This window comes from Artemia sp. Qi Xiang Cuo, chromosome 2 (genome assembly GCF_049724085.1).
Source record: "Artemia sp. Qi Xiang Cuo chromosome 2, ASM4972408v1, whole genome shotgun sequence".
NCBI lineage: Eukaryota > Metazoa > Arthropoda > Branchiopoda > Anostraca > Artemiidae > Artemia > Artemia sp. Qi Xiang Cuo.
This window is the reverse complement of record NC_142795.1, coordinates 37,597,834-37,619,288: the sequence shown is the minus strand read 5'-3', so window position 1 is coordinate 37,619,288 and position 21,455 is coordinate 37,597,834. Positions and strand designations below refer to the sequence as shown.

General features: G+C 35.2%; 1 protein-coding gene across 1 annotated transcript in view; it reads left to right on the top strand.

Annotated features, from left to right (window-relative positions):
- The window catches only part of LOC148955197 (protein still life, isoform SIF type 1-like), a 59,062-nt gene extending 41,226 nt beyond the window's left edge, over positions 1-17,836 (top strand). The window contains exons 7-10 of the mRNA XM_089106518.1: positions 5,351-5,699; positions 7,903-8,016; positions 10,113-10,250; positions 16,091-17,836. Of these exons, the coding sequence (XP_088962644.1) occupies positions 5,351-5,699; positions 7,903-8,016; positions 10,113-10,250; positions 16,091-16,275 (786 nt within the window). The 3' untranslated portion in view covers positions 16,276-17,836. The remainder of the gene's footprint in view (positions 1-5,350; positions 5,700-7,902; positions 8,017-10,112; positions 10,251-16,090) is intronic.
- The last annotated feature ends 3,619 nt before the right edge of the window (positions 17,837-21,455 follow it).

Here is a 21,455-nt window from a genome sequence, read left to right as displayed (position 1 = left end):
GATAAAACTCGTTGAACATGAAACTGTCATGAGAACAATAGCAGCTGTTCACCCTTAGCAATCCTAATAAAATAGAAAATATTCTAAAGAGGGATAGTGAACATAGATTATAGAAGAAAAATTAATAATATCAAATGTAACTCTGGCATAAATGTGGGAACAGAAATCATGGTATTCTTGAATTCTGGCGAGTTAGTATAAGCTATGAGACAATTAATAGGAGTATCAAAATCAGAAGGGAATCGTCACTGTCACTCCTAAAGGTCCTATCTGACGATTTCAGACTTCTAACATAATTACCAAAAACCGTTTGCTAAGCTGTCATCCAAAGGAGGATCAGCAAAACAATGTAGATCAAGAAAGTCAAAGTCTGATTGAACATACATATCCCATATATTTAAAAATAAATTTTTAACATTTATTTTCGAAGGAAATTTAATTTAGCCGTCCGAGCCGAGGAGTTAGGACACTAGACTTGGAATCCTTTGTCTGGGACAAAGGGTTCACAGACAAAGGAGGACAGGGGTTCAAGTCCTTTGTCCTCCTTTCTCTGGGAGGACAGGAGTTCAAGTCCTGGTGTCGCTGGTTTTTGTTTGGAGCGGGGCTCAGTGGCTTCACTCTGTAAGCTCAGCCAGAGTCGACCCAGCTCGAAATGCGTACCTAGAAAAATCTGGGGAAGATAAATAGGAAGGGTATGCGAAAGCACAGACTGACTGGCCCCCAGCCACATATTGTGCTTCCTGGTTGAATGGCCATGAAAGCCCCGCCGATAAAGAATGTAAAGCAGTGACGCATTATTTACCTTTTTACCTTTTTTTTTAGTAAGATCAAAATGTCAGATACAACCTTTAGGCGTGACAGTGACGAAATAAACTTGGAATTTAAAGAAAAAAAAATCTAAGTGTAAAATCGACATTTAAGACCAAGTATTTTGCGTCTTCTTCCATGTCATAGAGACTCTCCCGTCCCGGTTTTTTTTCAGAACATGGTTTTTTGATATAGTTTCATTTAGTTTGGCGGTCTTTTTAAATTATACGAAAAATAACCAATTACTATCTTTTAGTAAACAAAACAATCTTTTAGTAAACAAAAACAATTACAATTAAACCTTGTTAATCAGCTCTTTTAACAGAGTAAATATCAACTTTTTAAATCGACTTTTGCTTTAACTGTCTTATCAACTCCTAAAGAGCTAATCTATGACTGACAAAAATCCCATTGCATTTAGCTGATCCTCAAAACTTTGTATACAGAGACTCTGACCCCCGTAGCAGGCCCTCGATTTTCTTTGACCAGGAGTCGGACATTCGGCCCTATTGATTTTACTATCAGCTTTTGGCCATCTCTGTTTATCGTCCAAGCCTTCAATTTTTTTCTCTCTCTTTTGGTTTGTTTCCTATTCACTAGTTAAATTAAGCTGCATTCAAATATCAGCTATTCACAACAACGCTTGCAGATTCATGGGCGAGGTTCCAATCCAACTCAACCTTCTTCAACTAAAACCAATTTAACTCAACCCCTATTCAACTCAATCCCTGTTAAACTCATCCTCCGTTTAACTTTACCCCCATTCAGCTCAACTGCTATACAAATCAACCCTCATTTAACTCAAACCCAGTCAATTCAACCCCAATTCAATTTAACCCCTGTAACAGGTTTGGCTAGGTTTAATGAGGCTGAGTTGAAGGGGCTGAAAAGAATGGGAGTTGAGTTAAATGGGGTGGAAATCGATGGGAAATGAATTACAGGTGAGTTTAACTTAAACAGGGACTGAGTTAATTGGGTTGAGTTACACACACCCATGTACGTATATCTATTGACTTTATTAACTCTAATAATTTGTTGATTTTTCTCTTTCAATTAATCCCTTATTGAAATATATGAAAACTTTTGAATATTGGCCGTTTTTGAACTAACTATCCACATATATCCCAAATTAGTTTCCTCATTTTGATGTGAATTTTATAAATATTTATTTGCCTATTTCGTTTACAAAAATTGATCTATCGTTGCTACTCATGGTGTCATCAATAGTATAGGTACAAAAATCCATAATGTTTTGTCCATTAGTTTAGTTTAGGAGGGTCACGTCATTTTTGTGGAAACTTAAAGATATTTTCCCTTCTGTTTTGTTCACAAAAAAAAAAACAAAAAAACAGGTAGCATGAATAAGGAAAAACACAAAAAGTTTCAGTGTGAAAACTTATTTTATATTCAATACAAGAAAAAAAAACAGGTGTTTGAATTAAAAAAATCATCTAGTAATCACATACCTACTACAAAGCAAGTATCTCAATGTAAACTCTTTTTTCTTGTGAACACAGCATATCATGCTTACATCAGATGTCCTTGATCTATTTGGTCAGGAATTTTGATTTTTATGTCGAAAGTACGACGTGTGTCGTACTCAAGAAATAGCCACACATAAGTCCCCATGGCCAAAAACGAGCTCTAGTAAATAAATAAAAACAACATTTAAAATTTCTCCTTGTAACTTCTGAATTGTCATTGCTAACTCCAGTTTCACTAGAAACCGTGTTCTTCTGAGAATAAAGGGCAGTTCCTTGTTGGTTGGGAATAAATCTATATTAGGAGTAGATAAAATATCTTATTTCACCTGACCCATTCAAAATTTGTGCATTACCACATTTAATTTTAAATTTCTAATTTAGTGTGGGGGTTTGAGGGACAAGGGATGAAAGGCCCCATTTCGGGGCTTCCAATTGTGCATGTCCAAATACTCGGAAGAAATAGTTTCAACAAGGTGTAATCTGTTCAAATTTTGTCAAACATGTACGTAGAATCTTTTGCTTTGGACTTATATGATGCAATATTAGCCTCAGCTTTGTTATCAGAAAGCTCAGAAGCTATTAAACACCAGCTTTGGTGGAAATCGAACACCATTTGTTATTATATAAGTGTTTATTGTCTTTTTATTTTGGACTTCTTCTATATTTTAATATTAGACTCAGATTCTGAAGTTCTTAAATGTCAACTCTGTGGGAAATCAAATGCCATTTTTAAGATACATACTAAAAGTCTTTTAATTTGGAATTTTTTCTATACTGCACCATTAACCTCGGATTTGTAATTAATCCTGAGGGCTGCTGAACGAACGGTGGCCTCACTTTGTGTTCTTGAATTATATAAAATCTTTTTTTGCCAAGATTTGTCAAGATTTTTTCTCAAGGTTTCAAGAATAGGAGGCTATTGGGCAGTACCACCTTCTCAACTGTGTTGCCACGTTGAACCGCGAAAATAAATAAGCGAAACTAATTATTTAAATTGGACAACATATTTCATACGTAAAAATTCAAATGCCAACAGTTTGATAATTCCCTAAGACAACTGCATTATTAAAGAAAAGCTACACTTTTTTAAGATGTTTTGTTTCACATATTTAGCTTGTTTTTTGCTGATTTTTCACCTACGTTTTTTTCTTTTAAATTTGGCACCAGGTGCTACCAAAAGCTGCACAACTGCTTAGGGAGGTCTTTATCATTAAAAGCTTGAATTTTTTATTTTGTTCTAATATTTTAAGACATATATGGTTGTGTAAAACCAATTCAAATAGTCAGATTTCATTCTCACTGTCTTGACTTACTTGACTTAAGTCCCCTCCATCCTCGAAGGTTGTTTTGGGGCCTCTTCATTCACTATGTTATTGATGTGGCGTCTGTATGAGCATCTATCTTCAGACAGGCGTAAAAGTTGCGGCAGGTTAAGTGTAGAGAAGTTAATTCTCACTGTCCTTGATACTTTATTCAAAGATGATCATAGATGGGTGGGTATACTATTCACCAAAGGGGGTCAGTGATGGAGCGTAGGCTCTCTTTGCCAAGGGATGTCGGGGACAGAGCATATTTGCTGTTTACCAAATGTTATCAGAGACGGAATGTAAGCATCACTGCACTAACCGATATAAATTGGAGATCTAGTGCACGCGACCGAAGGCCTTACTTTACGCTTAGACCTTTTAATCAGACAGATCAAAAATCTTTATTTGACTCTGATCTATAAAAAAAAGATTAATATATCTAGGTTTCTATTATAATTTATTTATGAAAGCTCTGTTTTATATGGGTTGTTTGTGTAGCTTATGACCCTTCTCATGGGGCTGCATGCATTATAGGTACATTCTATTTTTTTTTTACCTTTCAACTTTTTTTTATTAAAATGCCTATATTGATATTTTGATGCATGTTGGGATCTAAGCGTGCTCGGGATGCTCTAGGGCACTTAGGGGAGGGGTTAAGTTGCCCTCTGATTACTTTCGGCTATAAAAATGGTTTCAGAACTCTCAATTTGCAATTGACTGAGCCCTCTCCAAATTTTGTACGACCATTCATTATATGCGATGAAGCTTTGCGAAAAAACTTTACAACAATAAGCATTGCTCTCCGCCAAACCAACGCTAATGTAGGCACTTCAATTGGATGGGGGAGGGTATTTGACCCCTAAATTTTTTCCTCTCCCTGCCACTTCCCCTTCTTACATTTTGGAAATATCTTTTTTGGTATTTTTATTGAAAATACCTTTTTTGAGGATATTTTTATTGAAAAAAATCGATAAAACAACCAAATTTTTCTCTCTCCTAGAATTTGAAAATAAATTTTAGCCCTCTCTCTCTAAATGTTCATGAATTGTCATCCCTTTGCTATTTCTTCAGCTATTAAGTCCTATATCACAAAATGATCTGCAACTAAATTTGACTCTTTATGTAAATCACTTATATGATATACTTTTCTATATGATGAAACTGAGCAGAAACATTTAACAAAAATATAAGGGAGATATGTTGCTCTTTATCATAATTATTTTTTAACATTATTTACAAAAGCACGTAGATGTATCTATCTCCTTTAAGAGCCATTAAAAAGCTCTATGATGTTCCAGCGCCTCGCTAGCAGGGAAGAAGAAAAAGACAAGAAAAACGGGGACACGTGTGTTAGCCATGCAAAAAAGTGATTTTCCTTGTTGTTCTAGCCAGGAGACGGTAAGCATCCTGAACAAAGGTTTTGGCCATGGCGATTCCAATGGTGTAGTTTTTTTTTTTAATCCGACGCCATTTTTAAGGTTTCAGGCTATTTTTTTGAAATTCCCTTTAATTTGTTTCAAATAACATCAAGATTAATTTAGATAATATTTATTTTTGAAACGTGTTTTTTTTGCACTATGAGCCGGGGTTCGTCCTTTACTAGGTTGCAGCTACTGCTGCAACCATAATCAATGCTATTCCATTGGATATGATAAAACTATCATTACTTATTGGTATTTCTCCAGAAATTTAGAACTAAACCAAAGTTTATCTGAAGGATTTTGTATGATCTCCACTTTTCTTCTTTTTTAGTCTGTGTCTTCTCGTCCAAATGGCGAAGTAGAAGTGATAAGATACCAAGTTTTGATTCCAGTATCTGAAGTTCAAGTGAGGTCTGCAGCAACAAAGTCTCCTGAGAGCAATTATCGGTGGGAGTTAGTTCACCTTAGGAATCAGTTTCAGAAACGAGCAGAAAAGGTTTATAGTTTATCAAATTCAACTGCCGAATTTCGAAATGCTTTTCTTAAAACGATCAGACAGATAATTCGGGAAAGTGTGCGAAATATGAATGTTCCTTCTTCGAGGATAAATAATCCCAGAAGCCAAGATTATGACAATTTGGAGCCAAAAAAGGATAAACTAAGGAGCCAGACTCTTTCAGGTATAAATATTGCACCAACCCAGATTTCTCTCCCCCCCTCTCTCTCTCTCTCTCTCTCTCTCTCTCTCTCTCTCTCTCTCTCTCTCTCTCTCTCTCTCTCTCTCTCCCTTTGTTTCTCTGTGTCTCTCCCTTCTTTTTCTTTTTTTGTCATAGTAACACACTTACTTCAACAGCAGTTAGCTGAGATGGGTAATGAGTATCAAAGCTCTCAGGTCTATTATTTAACTGTAAAGATTAGTGAAAGGATTGAGGTTGGTTTTGTCAAGTGTGTTAAGGGAGGTGATTTATTATGCTGTCATTAGTAGTCATACATTATCTATAGTTGTTTTTGTCCCGAAATGTAGAATAGTCAAGGATTTTGTGCGTTTTTTATGCCTGTAATAGGTGAAAGAAGCTAAAATTGTAGCTCTTCCAATTCTCGTGATGAACTAACGAATTGTTAATTAACAAATACTGATAACAAAAGTTAATTGTTAATTAAAAATATTGACGAATTTTAATGAACACATAACGAAAATTGAATGATCAGTAATCCCAACAGAAGTCTAAAATTCACACCATTCCGATTCTAAGTCGATGCTCCTATTAATGGTTATTCCACGTTATAATCACACTTCTGTATAAGATCAAAATTATTCGCACAACTACAGCGCCAACAACGTTGTCTGTCCGTAATTTGTCGTGTTGACTAATTTTGACTTGAAACTGTAGACTGTATGATCGACCTATTAGAGTGAAGATTTAAGGCATATTTTTTTGTAATTGGCAAAGACGGAAGCTAAACACAGTAATTTTCTTATCTATATGATATATCTGGCAAAAGACATAGCTGTAGTAGGCAATATTTGGAAAAAAATTAGGGTCAATATCAATTAAGAACAAATACCATTCGCCAAGGTTGAATCCAGGATTTTTGTTGGGGGGGGGGGGGTTAACGAATTAATTTGATACCAAAATGGCATCAAAAACTTATATACATTTTGTTATTTTTTCACGAATCGGCATTTTTTCTTGGGGGGGGGGGGTCAAGTGTGGTACCTCTCCCGCCTGGAACGGCCTTGCCATTCATAATAAATTATTGTTGTTTTGTGAACAGCTGTGACTATGGTGTATCTATGAGGTCTAATCACATTTGTAATTTTCGGAGAATTATTTAAGGTTTACGAAAAAAGCAACGCTCTATGACATGTTTCACCTTTTGTATTTTCTATCATATATGTTGTAAGATACGTGGAAACAATTCAAAATTTTGCGCTCAACAGCTTGTTCTTTATTTATCCTCGTTGAAGCATTATTTTGTGTTTTCCTGCTAAGATCGGTGCAAACGGCCCTATCGTGTCTACATGTACTATGATTGTTTTGTTGTTGTTTTTTTGTTACCTTTATGAAGGTTTTAGTTCGTTGGTTTTTATATAAATGTTGTTCATTTTCTCAAAACGAAAACCTTCTTTGGTCTGATATTTTTCTGCATGGTTTAATCGCTTGTCGTTTTCAGAGATATTTCCTAGTTGTTTATTAATCAGGGAATAGCCGTAAATGATAAAATTTTAATCCTTAAAATTGTTGTGATTATGGCATGACTTTTTTTTTAGAAATGTTGTGTATTTAAGATGTGTCATTCGTAAAAATGGGTCCCAAATAAAAAGACTTACAATAGAAGAACTAAACTTAATGAAAAGAAAGGTACCGTAGTACAATTTAAAAAAAAATAATCCTGAATCGTCCATTTCGTAATGTAAGGTCTTAATGTAAGTGTCAAAAATAATCTGAGTACTAAATCAGAATCGGATGATGTTTGTGTTATTTATGGCTATTGTTAGACCTTTCTGCTAATTCGGATTTGTTACTTAAACATTTGTTGATAAACAACTTTTAATTTTGTCGTAAAAAGATGAGAGATTATGCTAAGTATTTTTTTATTTAATAGAAATTAACTAAGTTATTTATTTAAGATAAAACGTGATAGTACCTTCGTTTCTTCTTGAGTTTCACTAAAATATACGATTTTGCATGTTGGTGGATTCTTCCAATAAACGTTGGCTGAGATTCTGAATGGTGGAATCGGCTATTTGTTGGCAATAATGATTATTAGCTTGATTTTTTTTTGTTTCGTAAAACTATTGCATTGCTATTTTCTATCGTAGCCTATCTACTCTTGTTCATTTTAATTAGGTTGTCAAGTAAATTTTGAATCCCTTTTCAGAACCTAGAGAAGAGATAATTCATAGATCTTCAGATGGAACAGAGCCGGACACAGAAGACGACACAAAATCGTCTACGAGCACAACAGCAACTCAAAGAAGACGCTCTCTTCTCGGTAATCTTATTAATTTCAGTTCTACGCAACCTTAAAATTGTTGATTTTAAAGCTGTTTTTGTCGTCTGAAAGTCTTCTTGCCCTATCTATGACAACATTTTTGGATTTCTTTGTTTTATCACTTGTATTTAAAGAAATATGCTACATTTCACAAAAAAAAAAAAAAAAAAAAAAAATTTTCAATCAGAAAAAAATATTTTCAAAAAGTACAAATACTTAAGAATCTGTGACCTTTGTGTAAAACTCTCAATATTTCGAAGCTCAAAGTAATCTCTCCAAAATTCATTTTGGTAAAACCTTAGGGGGGCAACTGTCTCCTCGGGGCCTCAATTGTCATAGGTATTACTTTTACACAAAAAAAACGGGAACTTTTTAAACCAATGAAACCAAGAGGCATGAAAGAAAATACTTATTCATAATAATTGTAACTACAACTGGCTATTTATGAAACATCAATGGAACTTCCCATTTTTAGAAATTACGTTTATTAGGTGCTTTCCTCGTGTAATAATCCACTCTAGATAGCCACTGTTGAGACCCTTCGTTTGACACTGCAATATCTCAGCTGTTATCAGGATCGTATCCAGGATTTTGTTTGTGGGGGGGGACGGATTTCCAAAAAAATCTTTTAAAAACGCATCAAAATGTGTTTATATTTATTTTGTTACGTTTTTATGAGTCAGATAAACATAAGGGGGGGGGGGTCAAACACTGTGCACCCTCCCTCCCCCTGGATATGGCCTTGGCTGTCATACTGGGAATTTTATTTTGAATTCGCATTTTAACTCATCCATGGCTCTTGGTCAACTTGTTTACACTTTAGTCTGTCTGGATATAACCTGATAAGAAACAATCACGAACGGATAAATCTTGTGACCTGGAAGACCAGGGAGCGTTGCAGAATCTAGAGATCATACGGTTACCGCACAATTCCGGCATAATCTCCATTACTTGCTGTGCAGTAAATAATGGTGCTCCATCCTGTTAAAACAAGATATCTTGAACATGCAGAAAACTTTTCAATTTATGCGTACCGAAATATTGTAACGTCTCCACATAGCGACCCGCCTTAATTGTTACTGTGATCCCTTGTTCAAGTTTTTCGTCATTGTTCATTTTTTCAAAGTTCCATTCATCATCATCATCATAAGTCGCTGTCATTTATCATCATCTATTGTTACATGGAATATTGTCCAACTATAAAAATAATAAATCTGCTGAATTTAAGAACTGAGTGATTGATTCTAGCCCCGGTGTGGGTTTTTCTCAAATTAGCGAATAAGCTTTTTCTAGGTCTCTCAGTTTTGCAGTATTTTGATTTTATTTTTGCTCGGAACACCAAAAATTCAACAAAAATAGTTTAAAAATATTACGTGCTACGATGGCTGGAAAAAATTTGATTACATTTCGTATAAATGTTACTCTACAAAGACATTATCGAGTGGTTAAACTTTTCAAATTCAAAAACCATGGTTTTGCAAAAAAAAATTAATAATAATAATATTCTCAGGTTTGCCCGGAACCCCTTTTTCCCGTTTTTCCTATATATTTTTATTTATTTTTTATTTTTTTTATTTATTTATTATTTATGGGATGGCGGCGGGAAGTTTTGGAGTATGTGAAGTATTGATTTTTGGTTATTGCGACCAGGAGCCGAGTGAGTGTAAGATTTTCATTTTTTCTTCTTTTTTTCTTTTTTTTTCTTTCTTCTCTTTTTTTTTTCTTCTTTCTCTTTAGTATGTTATTATAAGTGTTAATTTTAAGAGGGTAAATACTTCCGAACAAGCGTTAGCTTATGGAAGGTCATTTGTTTTTTTTGTGTTGTGTTGTTTTTTTGGAATAAACCCTTATCTTATCTTAATAACAATAACTGTATACAAATTGTAGACGATACAAAAATTATCATTTTTCTATTTAAGAGATGAAACTTTGTGAGAAGAAAGAATAACTTACGTTTAGAAAATCGCTTCTAACTTGTATTAAAATGCATAAAGCCTTATCGTTATGGATTTATATTTAACATAGTCTTGTAACTTTGCTGTAAAAAAAATAAAAAAAATAAAATAAAAATAATAAATGAAATTTCAAAATTTTAGGACGAACACCCAACCACTTAAGCTTAAGTACAACGTCAACAATATCAACTGGAAGTGGGGGAAGTCAATCTGTTGCCAAGCTAGTTCACGCGTCCAATACGCCTGCTCAATATAAACCACAAGCACCAGAGCCATTAGGTAGGTATTCTAATCCAACTGTTGAAATACTAGCAGTAATTAAACAAATAGAAAATGAAATTAGTGCCAGGACATTATCAGCACAATCCAATCGGCTAGATACATGAAATTCATTGGAATATAAATTTTGTATTGAGGTTACAAGGATGAGGCATTGAGGCAGGAAGTGGGACTCGTAATGAACAAAGAAGCTTCCAAGTCTTGATTATATTGTTAAGTATTTGACAATAGAATAAACTAAAAAAAAACACATTTCTACCTGGAATCTGATCCATTTACTCGTAAAAGAACGGATCCCGGGTTGAAATGAGGAATTTCTATCAGGTGACTACGATGCTAGATTGGTAAAAATAGGATTATTTCAACCTTGCTTAGACTGATCTAGGTCAAGGAAGAAACATAGCAAGGGTAATAGGCTGCTGCAGTTTTATCAGGCACAGTAGCTGGAACATTTGATCACAAAAGGCCCCATAAATTAACATGGCAGTCGCATGATGGTAAGACAGCTTATTGATTATGGTACTGTAAAACGAAGAATGGTAGGAGGGATACAGGGTACGTATGAATACTACTATTGATTTTAAAAGAGAAAATCACCATGTAAATTTCTTATAGTTTATTTTAAGCTAAAATTTGGCATAATATTTACTTATACTGGTAAATATTGGTATTTATGTATATAAATTATATAAAACTTATCTTCAATATTTATTTTAAGATTTACGTATATAGGTGAATAATTGGAGTGCTTAGAATGTAATGATACAGAAGATGGGAGGAATAATTATTTCAAGAAAAAATAATCATTGATTCAGTAAACAATGTTTTTAAAAAAAAGGTTAAAAAGTTGACTAGGAGCATTAAAGAAGCAGCACTGAATTTCGTAGAGAAAGAATGCTTTTGTCTAGGAAGTTTCTGATAGATAGATCGTACGAAAACCAAAGGCAAGTAAGGGAAATAAAGAAGGCATTCAATTTATAATTCATGAACTGGTTGATTAACCTGTGAGATTTAATTAGGGGTTATGGACCTGGGGTTAGGTGACCTTTTCTGTTTGTTCGAGTAAATATAGTTTTCACTTTTGATAGATTTACATTTATACACTGATTGTAAGAGGAGAGTTACACTTGGTATCAATCACTGTATATAGATAATATAGATGTCTATTATTTATATACTGTGGTATCAATATAGACATTCGCTTTTGATTCCTGCGTTAAAACGCCAGTGCTGGAAGTTTTGTTTAATATGTGAGTTTGTCTCTTACTTATTTATTTATATTTGTTTTTTCTTCGTGTGCTTAGTTGTTGTATTTTTATATGTGTTACTTTTTTCTAAAAATTTTTTTGATTTTTTCGTTGTTTTTTTTCCCCGTTGAGAAAGGCTCCCGCACGTGGGGCCGAAATATTCGGAATATTTTTAATTAAAATGGTTATTTGTTTTTATTTATTGTTTCACTGCTTTATTAAAATTAAAACCTTTTTTTTCTTGTTTAATTTTTCGTAAATGGAAAAGCAGTGTGGTCTAAAAAATTATTTAGATCTGTAAGATGCAAATAGTCTGCATAAAAGTAAGATTTTGTGATGGAATCTTCAGAAACTGAGGGAAAGTGAGGTAAAAAACTGCTTTTTGGACGAACTCCTTCAACATTGCAAATAAATTAGTAGAATCAGGTGAATAGAATTTCTGGGATCATCTCAAATATGAATTCTGGAAGATATCTGAAAGTTTCATCAAACCAGCTCAAATACTTCCTTTAATTATTAAAGAAACTCTGCCCAGAAAGGAATCGCTTACCATACTCAGTCTGGAATACTTCTTGTTTAAGATGGGAATTGGGCCTCAGAAGCGCTTAAATGAAGGTTTAATCCTTACACATGTTATATCCTATAGGTGTTTTAAAATGAATAGTGCTATTTACGAAAGTGATATTGCTGAACTTAAGGCAAGACTTAAGGTGCGAAGTAAGGATGGTATTTAGTTCAGTGTGTACTCAGAAGCTAATAAAGGTTGTGTATAATCTGTATTAAATAAAAAACAAGTTTTTTAGCTGAAAGTAAGGAGCGACATTAAAACTTAAAATGAACAAAAATTATTCCGTATATGAAAGGGGCTGTCCCCTCCTCAACGCCTCACTCTTTTCGCTAAATTTTTTTTATTGTTTTAAAAACTAAAGTTGTGAGACAGAGTCAAACTTTAGCGTAATTTTGAATTAATACATCTTTTATTTTGGCTTGTACTTGTAGCAGGACTCAAGCATATCCGCTATCCCTGGTGTCCAGCAGCTTCGTCATTGTAGTAATCCAAGAGTCTCGGTCGTTTGCGAGTGGCTCAATCAAATTAAGCCAGGACTTTTCTCATCTTCGTCCATACTTCTTGAAGCCACCGATTGGGTCTAGGTCAGCCTTGATGCAGGCGAGCCACGTTGTCTTTTGTCCCCCATGTTGCTTTTTCCATCCTGAAAGAGGTGTACATCTGAGGGCTTTATTGACAAAGTTGTCGTGTGGGCGGCGAATGTATGGTCAAACCATCGGAGTCTTCTTTGTTTAATTACAGCGGTCAAATCAGAACGCTGATTGCAGATTTAGCAGAGTTCGACATTGCCGACACGATCACAGAGTTTAATGCCAATGATTCGCCTTAAACATAAATGGTCAAATACGTTGAGGGCTTGAGTTTGGGATGCTTTCATAGCCCATGTCTCACAGCCGCAAAGTGAGACATGCCAAACAATGGCCTGGTAAATCCTTATTCTTATCTTCAGACGAACATTTTTCTGGTTCCATAGAGGGTGATTTAGCTGGGTGAAGACTCCAGTTGCCGAAGCAATTCTTGAATGTATTTCTGATGTGCATCCTCCTATTGGGTCTACCAGAGAGACTAGGTCCTTGAATTCATGTATCTCATCTATGGGCAACTGTGCTAGTAAAATTGGGGGGGGGGGGTCTTGAGATGATATACCAGACGCCATGACTTTTGTCTTCGAGGCGCTTATTTTCAGGCCGACCACTGAGGATTCTTCAACTACCTTCGATAGCATAGATTGGGCTTCTGAACGAGATTCAGCTAACAAGCAAATATCGTCGGCGTAGTCCACATCGGTGATCACAAAATTGGGACTTACTTCAACGCCTGAAAAGGTCGTCATTGCTCTGGTCATAATCCAGTAGATCACGAAATCAAATGAGACGGGAGACAATATACATCCCTGTCGGACACCAAAACCAATTTGGAACATCGAGGATAGTTCTTCATCGATCTGAATTTGGGCTCGTGTATGGTAGTAGTATGCTTGGATAAGTCTGACTACCTTACCTGGTACTCCATCCTCTGTCATGGCCTTCCATATTCCGTCCCTTAGAACAGAATCAAAAGCAGTAATAAAATCTATGAATAGAGACACTGTTTTGTTTCTGGTGTTGTGCCCTGTGTTCAAGGGTTTGTCTTAAGACGAATAGTTGGTCAATTGTACCCATGCCTGGGTGGAATCCCGCTTGATTGGGCCTTGTCTTTACGTTGCGCTGGATACGAAAACGATTATGTAGCACTATGGCGAATATTTTTGCAGCAATGCAGATGAGAGAAATCCCGCGATAATTGCTGCACTTTGTCTTTAGCCCTTTTTTGAAGACTGGAAGGATGATAGATTTTGGCTCACCGTACATGAATAATTAAAGCGAAATTTACATGTTAATTTTACTTTTTTTGGCTAAATAGTTTTCTCAAAATTTTGTTCTGACGTAACTTACGTAACGATCTTCTATATTTGTATATTTTTATTACGTATATTAGGGGGTTTGCTTTCTAGTCAGTACCTCGCTCTTTACGCTATAGTTCAAATTTGTTCTAATTCTTTAAGAACGACCCCTTAATCACAAAGGCCGTTTCTCACAATTAGAATAAATAGCTCTGATGAAAGTACAAAAAAATACTTTAGCGTAAAGAGCAAGGTAATGACCAGAGGGTGAGCCCAATCATATACGTGAAGATTTCTGTTCGTTTTAAGTTTTGATGTTGCTCCTTACTTTCAGTTGAAAAAACAGTTTGTTTTTAATTAATTTCTGATCGTTACTTTTAAATAATGCTGAGAAATCCGCTGCCCCCTTCATAGCAATGTCCCTTCCCCCCAGAAAACTTCCTCCATGTAAAGATTCTCCCACGTAACCCCCGACCCCCCCCCCGCCCAACTACTAGAAAAAATCCCCCCTGAAAACTTCTGTATACTTCCCAATAACCAATATTATACGTAAACATTGGGCAAAGTTCATAACTTGCAGACCTTCCTCTGTGGTCTGTGGGGGATTAAGTCATCTATAAAGACATAGGTATTGTATTTTACGACCATGCTGAACCAAATGCCTATCTCAAAATTTTGATCGGGTGACTTTGGGAAAAAATGAGCGTGTGAGGGGGCCTAGTTGCCCTCTATTTTTTGGTCACTTGAAAAGGGCACTAGAACTTTTGATTTCCGTTCGAATAAGTTCTCCTGCGATATTCTAGGACCACTGGGTCGATACGAATAAACGCGCATCCGTGATCTTTCTTCAGGCAAAAAATGCAAAATTCTACATTTTTGCAGATAGGAGTTTGAAACCTTTATAGTCGGGTTTTCTGATACGCTGAATTTGATGATGTGATTTTCATTAGAGTTCTATGACTCTTAGGGGTGTTTCCCTTTTTTTCGAAAATAACGCAAATTTTCTCAGGCTCGTAACTTTTGATGGGGAAGACTAAAATTAATGAAATTTATATATTTGAAATCAGCATAAAAATCTGATTCTTTTAATGTGTCTATTGGTATCAAAATTCTGTCTTTTAGAGTTTCGGTTACTATTGAGCCAGGTCGCTCCTTACTTTCAGTTCGTTACCACAAACTGTTTGATTTATATTAAAAATGTATGTATTTTTTTTTTCATAAGGAAAATAGGAGTGCTATGGGAGAAGGCTTCATTAAATAGGAAGGGAAATCCTGGCTAGATTCCCATTGTACAGGTGTCTTGGTTGATGTTAGATAAAGAGGAGGTGTTAGGTACCAAGAAAGTTGACTTATTCAATAGCTTCGCTTACCTATATAATATTATTATTATTAAGAAAGGTGAATTCAGTGAAGATAGAGAAATTTAAATTATCAAGGTAGTTATACGCAGCTGAAAAAAACCTAAAAGAATAGTATACTGAAAAAAAACCTAATAGGTAGTATACTAGATGCCATGAAAATTACATTTGTTAAGAAATTTTCTAAAACATAGACGCTTCAAAAAGTTGAGAAAGGTTGTTCGGAGGAATGGCTTAAAAACAATTTTAAGCACTTGATTGTGTGACTCTATATCTAACAGTATCCTAAACGAAGAGAACTATCTCTAACAAACAAAAGAGTAATACAGTTAGATCCTGTTTTACAGATGAAAGATGACAGGTTGAGAAAAAATGTGGTTTTTAGCCATCCAGCTGGGCTGACGAAAAGTGGTACGTCCTCAAACGCAGTAGAAAGAAGCCACAAGAAAAAATCTACGGTATATAGGGTAAAAGATTGAAGATGGTGGAAGGAAGGGAGTAGGAGTTGCAGCTCTGAATAGAGTAGCTGGAGGAGAAGTAGCTGTGCTGGCCTCAGGTGGCTTGGTGGGAGCCTAGGGCTGAAACGGGCATCAGTTTATCTGAGCCTAGAGTAGGTAAAACCTTATGCGATAGCCAGAAATCGTCCGTTCGTTGTCGAACATAGCCATTTCAATAGTTTCCTTCCCATTGATTGAAGACTAGGATGATGCGACTCCATGTAAAGACATAGTGGATCCCTTAACATCCTTGTTTGTACCGAGCAATAATTTTAACCATTTTTACAGGCTCTCCTGTTTGGAAACCACGTGACGATTCAGCAAGTTCATTTACCCTACCCAGAGCGAATTCTTCTGGAATTGTCAGCCGGCAAAATAGCGCACAATCGGACACAAGAAGAGTTCCATATGCCACTCTTGGTCGGTCTGGTACTGCAGCACGAGCTAACAGTGTAAGACACCTGGACTGCTAGGAACCAGAATTTTGTAGATGGCGCAAAATATCTAGCGGAACTTAGTTTATATAATCTGTGTCAAGCTATATTATTTTAAAATGGTCGAAAAATCCCTCTAAGTCAAATCTTCCGTATCCAAGGGAAAGACACCTTACCACTGTCCTGAGAAACTGGTGAAATTTTAGTCACAAGTAGAACATTGTTAGTCTTGCTTTAGCCTCTAAAGTATATGAGGGAATAAAGATAATTCCAGCCGTAGGAACTTAGCTAGACTATCGAAAAAAAATATATAAGACTTCAATACAGTGCAGCCTTATGGAGTTCAATTAAGTAAAATTGCTCCTGCAAAAGTGTTATGTAGAACTATGGAGTTGCTGTTAGGTTCGTGGAGTAGGCACTAACTTACTGCTAAAGAAGTTGGGGCCATTCTAGTTGAGGCTTAGGGTAACGATGAGGAGTATAACTCTGAACCCTTAAAAATTAGTCACCTAATATAAACAAAGCCAAATTATATTTAATCTTCAAACTTTTATACGTAGTACTTGAGAGTTGTTTCCTCTTCATTTTCGTGTCATAATGATACAACCTGATAAGCGACGAAATACCCATCTTCTCAATACTCATCTATTTAACATTGATAAATTATATCGAAAATAGGAGGGAATTAGGGGCGAAGCTTTTAAAACTCTACAAGTTGCATTTGCAATTTACCAACACTATAGCCTTGATTATAACCGAAATTAAAAAGTGTTAGATGGGACTAGTGTTTTTTTATTGGAAAGGAGTGGCCTCCGTTTCTAGTCTCAAGTTTTTTACAGTCTTTGCGGTTATCTTCAAATGGATTTTTTTCATATCTAATAAATTGGCTCTATAAGAGGACGATCCGTTTATCCCATTTGGTAGCCTGCAAAAGTATCCCATTTGGGATACCATTTGTTAACCATCTGGTAGCCTACTTATTTAAATTGGTAAGTCTAGGCAAGCCAAGTCAATAATATTGAATTTATTTTTAATGACTTTTGTGATATAAATAGCCAATTTGTTATTTGTTTTATATGAAGGATTAGGTCGAATTTTTTATCGTCAAATGCTAGTATCATTGATATGTTTGGCCTTTTTAAAGGCAGTTTATAATTATGTACTTCCCATGTTTGCTCATGAATTACTATTTTCTTCCATATTGTTTTATTATACAATGTAAATTACTCTAGTCAGGAAATTCGCCACTGCCCTTTTGTGCTATTTTGTGCTATTTTGTGCTAATTTTGTGCTATTTTTTTCTTTTATATTAAACCAGTATGGTTGCTTATCATGTTTTACAACTTACAGCGTTACATGTTTTGTTGAGAATGCTTCCATTGTTAGGACTGGTTATTCGTTTGATAGAATGTTTTGAGGTGATTGGTGCTTTACTTGTTCCATTCCACGGTCATTTCTATCAAATGATTTTAAAGTCATCTCCTGTATTCTATATTTCGTGGAATAAGTTAATTTCTGGTATTATTTGCACTGTCTTTTCTTTATTGGCACTAATATTTAAAAAAAATTGTATTTGATATATATAATAAAACTCAGTTTACAATCAGTCGCTTATTTGTCTAGTCTTAGGATTGTACTAAAATAGTTGCTTTATCACACCTCTGGGCATATTTGTACCTTTAATAATTAAGGCAATACACTGCTTTTCTGATTCAGTGCCATATGAAAAGGAACAAATTGTCTTGCAGGGATTTTGTGCAACGAAACAGATGCCTTTTTTTTGTAGGCAAATGATTCCTTTGAACGAAGCAGTCAGGTTGATGGTGCCCCATATTGAGACAAATCTTGAAAGCGGTGGATTATTTTTTTGTTTTTCTTTACGTTTAATCATAAAAAAAAATTAGTATATTGTATATTTTCGTAAGTAAAGGATACTCATCAGTTACTGACGTTTAAACCCATATTAAAAAACAAGCCAATATTATAGAAGCCATGGGAAGAGCGGGAAAATTATTCGATGTGAGTAGATCAGATCAAGAGGCCCTTCTACGCAGTGCGTGACTAACCGTTCTGTATACTAGGATCCTATTTTTCGAAAAAAAAAATTTCGACTAGTCCTTTTCTACAGCTTTAATTAGGAAATCGCATGAGTGAGAACAGAATAATATCATAGATTAAGGAATATACAGATGCAGCAGTGCTATTTCTTTCGTTGAAACTCTGCTCACTTTAATGATTGGTTGGAGTGTCAGTAATACCGCCTCTAAGGAAACCCTTGAATGCTCAATTGATTATTAGCCACTGTACAATATTAGTTTTGCTTTTGCTACGCCTCTATACCTGTTTGGTTAAAATTATAAAAACTAGAAACTAATAAAACGGCTTTAACCTAATATTAAATAAATATACATCATTTGATCGTTTAACAATAGATTGTTAAGTAAATTCTCTAGAATCTCGAGGTTTTTACGATTATTTCAATAATTTCTTCCAGCATCAGTAAAAGTTGCTTATTTTCAGTGTACTCTGAGTTTTAACACTTAGCTACACACACGTACCCAAAAGATACTCATTATTTATATGTTATATCAATTAATATATGAATTTATTAAGCTTATACCTTATTATTCAGTTGAATTGAACACATTTTATGAAGTGTAAAAATGAAATTCTCAATGGAATTTAAAGAAATTCTAGATTTATAGTCGCGAACTTTTTGATAGAGTGCAAATGTCTTTACAATTTATCTCGCAATACCCTAAATTTCTCGCATAATTCACATGCTTTTTGATTTTTTAGTTATAAATTATTCTTGTGTTAAAGTTTTAGCCTACAACTTTGAAAGAAGATGAAGAAATTTTCTAAAATTTAGAATCCTGGCGGTCCTTTCAAGTAGAAATGCCGCTATATAACCATAAATACCATTCTTAAAACATGAGTTAAGGTATCTAGCATACGTAGCAGTTACGTAAATGGGAAAATATTTTAGGGGAGTGGTTTGAATTTGAAAAACAAAAATATAGAAAAAAAAATTAGGAAGAATAGGCAACAACTTATAAGAAAAATATGAGAAGTTAAACGAAATAACGAAAAAATCGCAAGATTTCTGGGGGGGGGGGGAATACGTTTGAAGCCCCTTCCCCTGTATACGAGCTTGCAGTGGCGCCAATTGGGGAGACAACATTTGCTCTTCCCCGAGATCCCCTAGATTTTGAAAAAAATGCCCTTTTTTGGGGGGGGGGGGTCGCCTAAAAATTCCTTTCCTTGGTATACTCACTGAAAAAAATTAAAATTTTCCCCTCCCTCTAGATCTTGAAAAAAAATTGACCCCCACCCTAAAGTTTTGTGAATTGACGCCATTGTCCACCTGAATTTAGTTTGACTAATTGAGGGCTTTAAATGTATTGTCATCGTAACTTATTAATAGGCTATAACACGGGGTTGGGGGACTTCGACTCTCTTCCCTTCCCCCGCCTGTTTGTAAATATTTCAGGGGATGTTCTTCTTGCAACTTCAAAAATATCTTTAAAGAACCCAGAGAAAGTGAGGTAACCACATAATTAGCCGAGTCAATTTGGTTATTAAAAATACCCAACTCTATTAAAGCTCTTACCCGCATGTTTGAAAAAAGACAAAATTTGATAGATTTACGATTCTGCTCCAAAAAAACCATCGAGTAGCTAATCCTGCCGGCATTATTAGCGCCATAAACGCAAGCAAATGTGGAGCAAAATAGCAACGACCTCAAGTAACCGCAACAAGTACTGAAACAAAAGAAGTTTTTGTTTAGATACACTGATCTGGCTTCACAAACTCATAATATTCATAATTATCTCAGTTCCAGAGAAGTTCAGAATTATATTTGTAGTTAGCAGAGCAAGAAATAGTTGATTAAAATAATTAAGGCGGTAACGAAAGATAAACCTTTATTTAATAGTCGTCAAATATGCCAGGTATAAACCCTGCGTTCAACAGAGCTTTTTGCAATTTGTTGCAAATAATTGCAATCACCTATTGAATAAGCGTAAGAATTGTGTTCTGTTAAACGGGGTTTAAACATAAAAATGAATTTCTTAAAAAAAAAAATTGCGAACCCATAGAATCTTTGAAACTAAAAAAAAGTATTGTTAGCTTATACAAATAGACAAACATTCCAAGAATCTTCTATGTGTAAAAGGACGAAGTGCACCTTATTCGCAATAAGCAAGTAATTAATTGCAATAGGTCGCAAAAGCGCTTTTGAGCGCCCTTCAATTACTGCAATTGATATTGAACATCAAAAATTACAAAAATACATTGCAATTGGCTTACTGAACATGGAAAAACCTGAGAAAAATTAATCAATTGACGCATTAATGTTTCAGTGACGTAGCCAGGATCCCGTTGGAGGAGGAGTTAAAATGATTCTCAAGGAATGGAACTGAAAACCGGGGCGTAATTTCAGTAAAATCCTGGGGGTGGGAGAAGTTGGAGCCAATTTTCCCAAATCAAGTGTAAATGACAATGGAAAAAAATGGCCATATCATGGTTGCAGCGGTAGCTGCAACCTAGTAAAGTAGGAACAACAGCCCATAGTAACCAAAAGTTTAAAAAAAGTTTAGAAAAAACCTGCCTTGTAAAAAAAATTGCCATTTGACACTGATTCAGGAATGGTAACTTTTATTTCCGTTCATATTAAAAATGTAAGTTTATTGTGAAAAGAAATGTATGGTAATTTCGAAATGAAAGCCTGAAAACCCCTCGAAAATGGCGTCAGATCAAAATGAAAAGTCTTCCACTGGAATCAGCATAGTTGAAAACCCAGGTTTAGGGAAATTACAGTCCCCAACCTTGAACAACAGGGAAAATCACTTTTGCATGGGTAGCACTGATCTGTCTCCCGTTTTTTTCATGGCTAGCGGTTTACCAGAACATCATAAAGAGATGCTTAATGCCTCATTCAAAAGCTATTTCTCACATCTACGTGCTTTTCATAAATTCCACCATCTGCAAGTGCCATATGGCACATAATGTGCCATTTCTCAAGGGGTGGGGCTAGCGGGCTACAAAGGACAGATGTTTAGTAGCTCACATAAAAGCTATTTCTCACATCTACGTTTTCCTTATAAATTTCACCACCTGCAAGTGCTAAATGGCACAAAAAAATGACACTATTGATGCCATGTCTTAAGTGGAAAAGCTAGGGGCTATTGGGCTGCCAGAACTTTTTAGAGAGATGT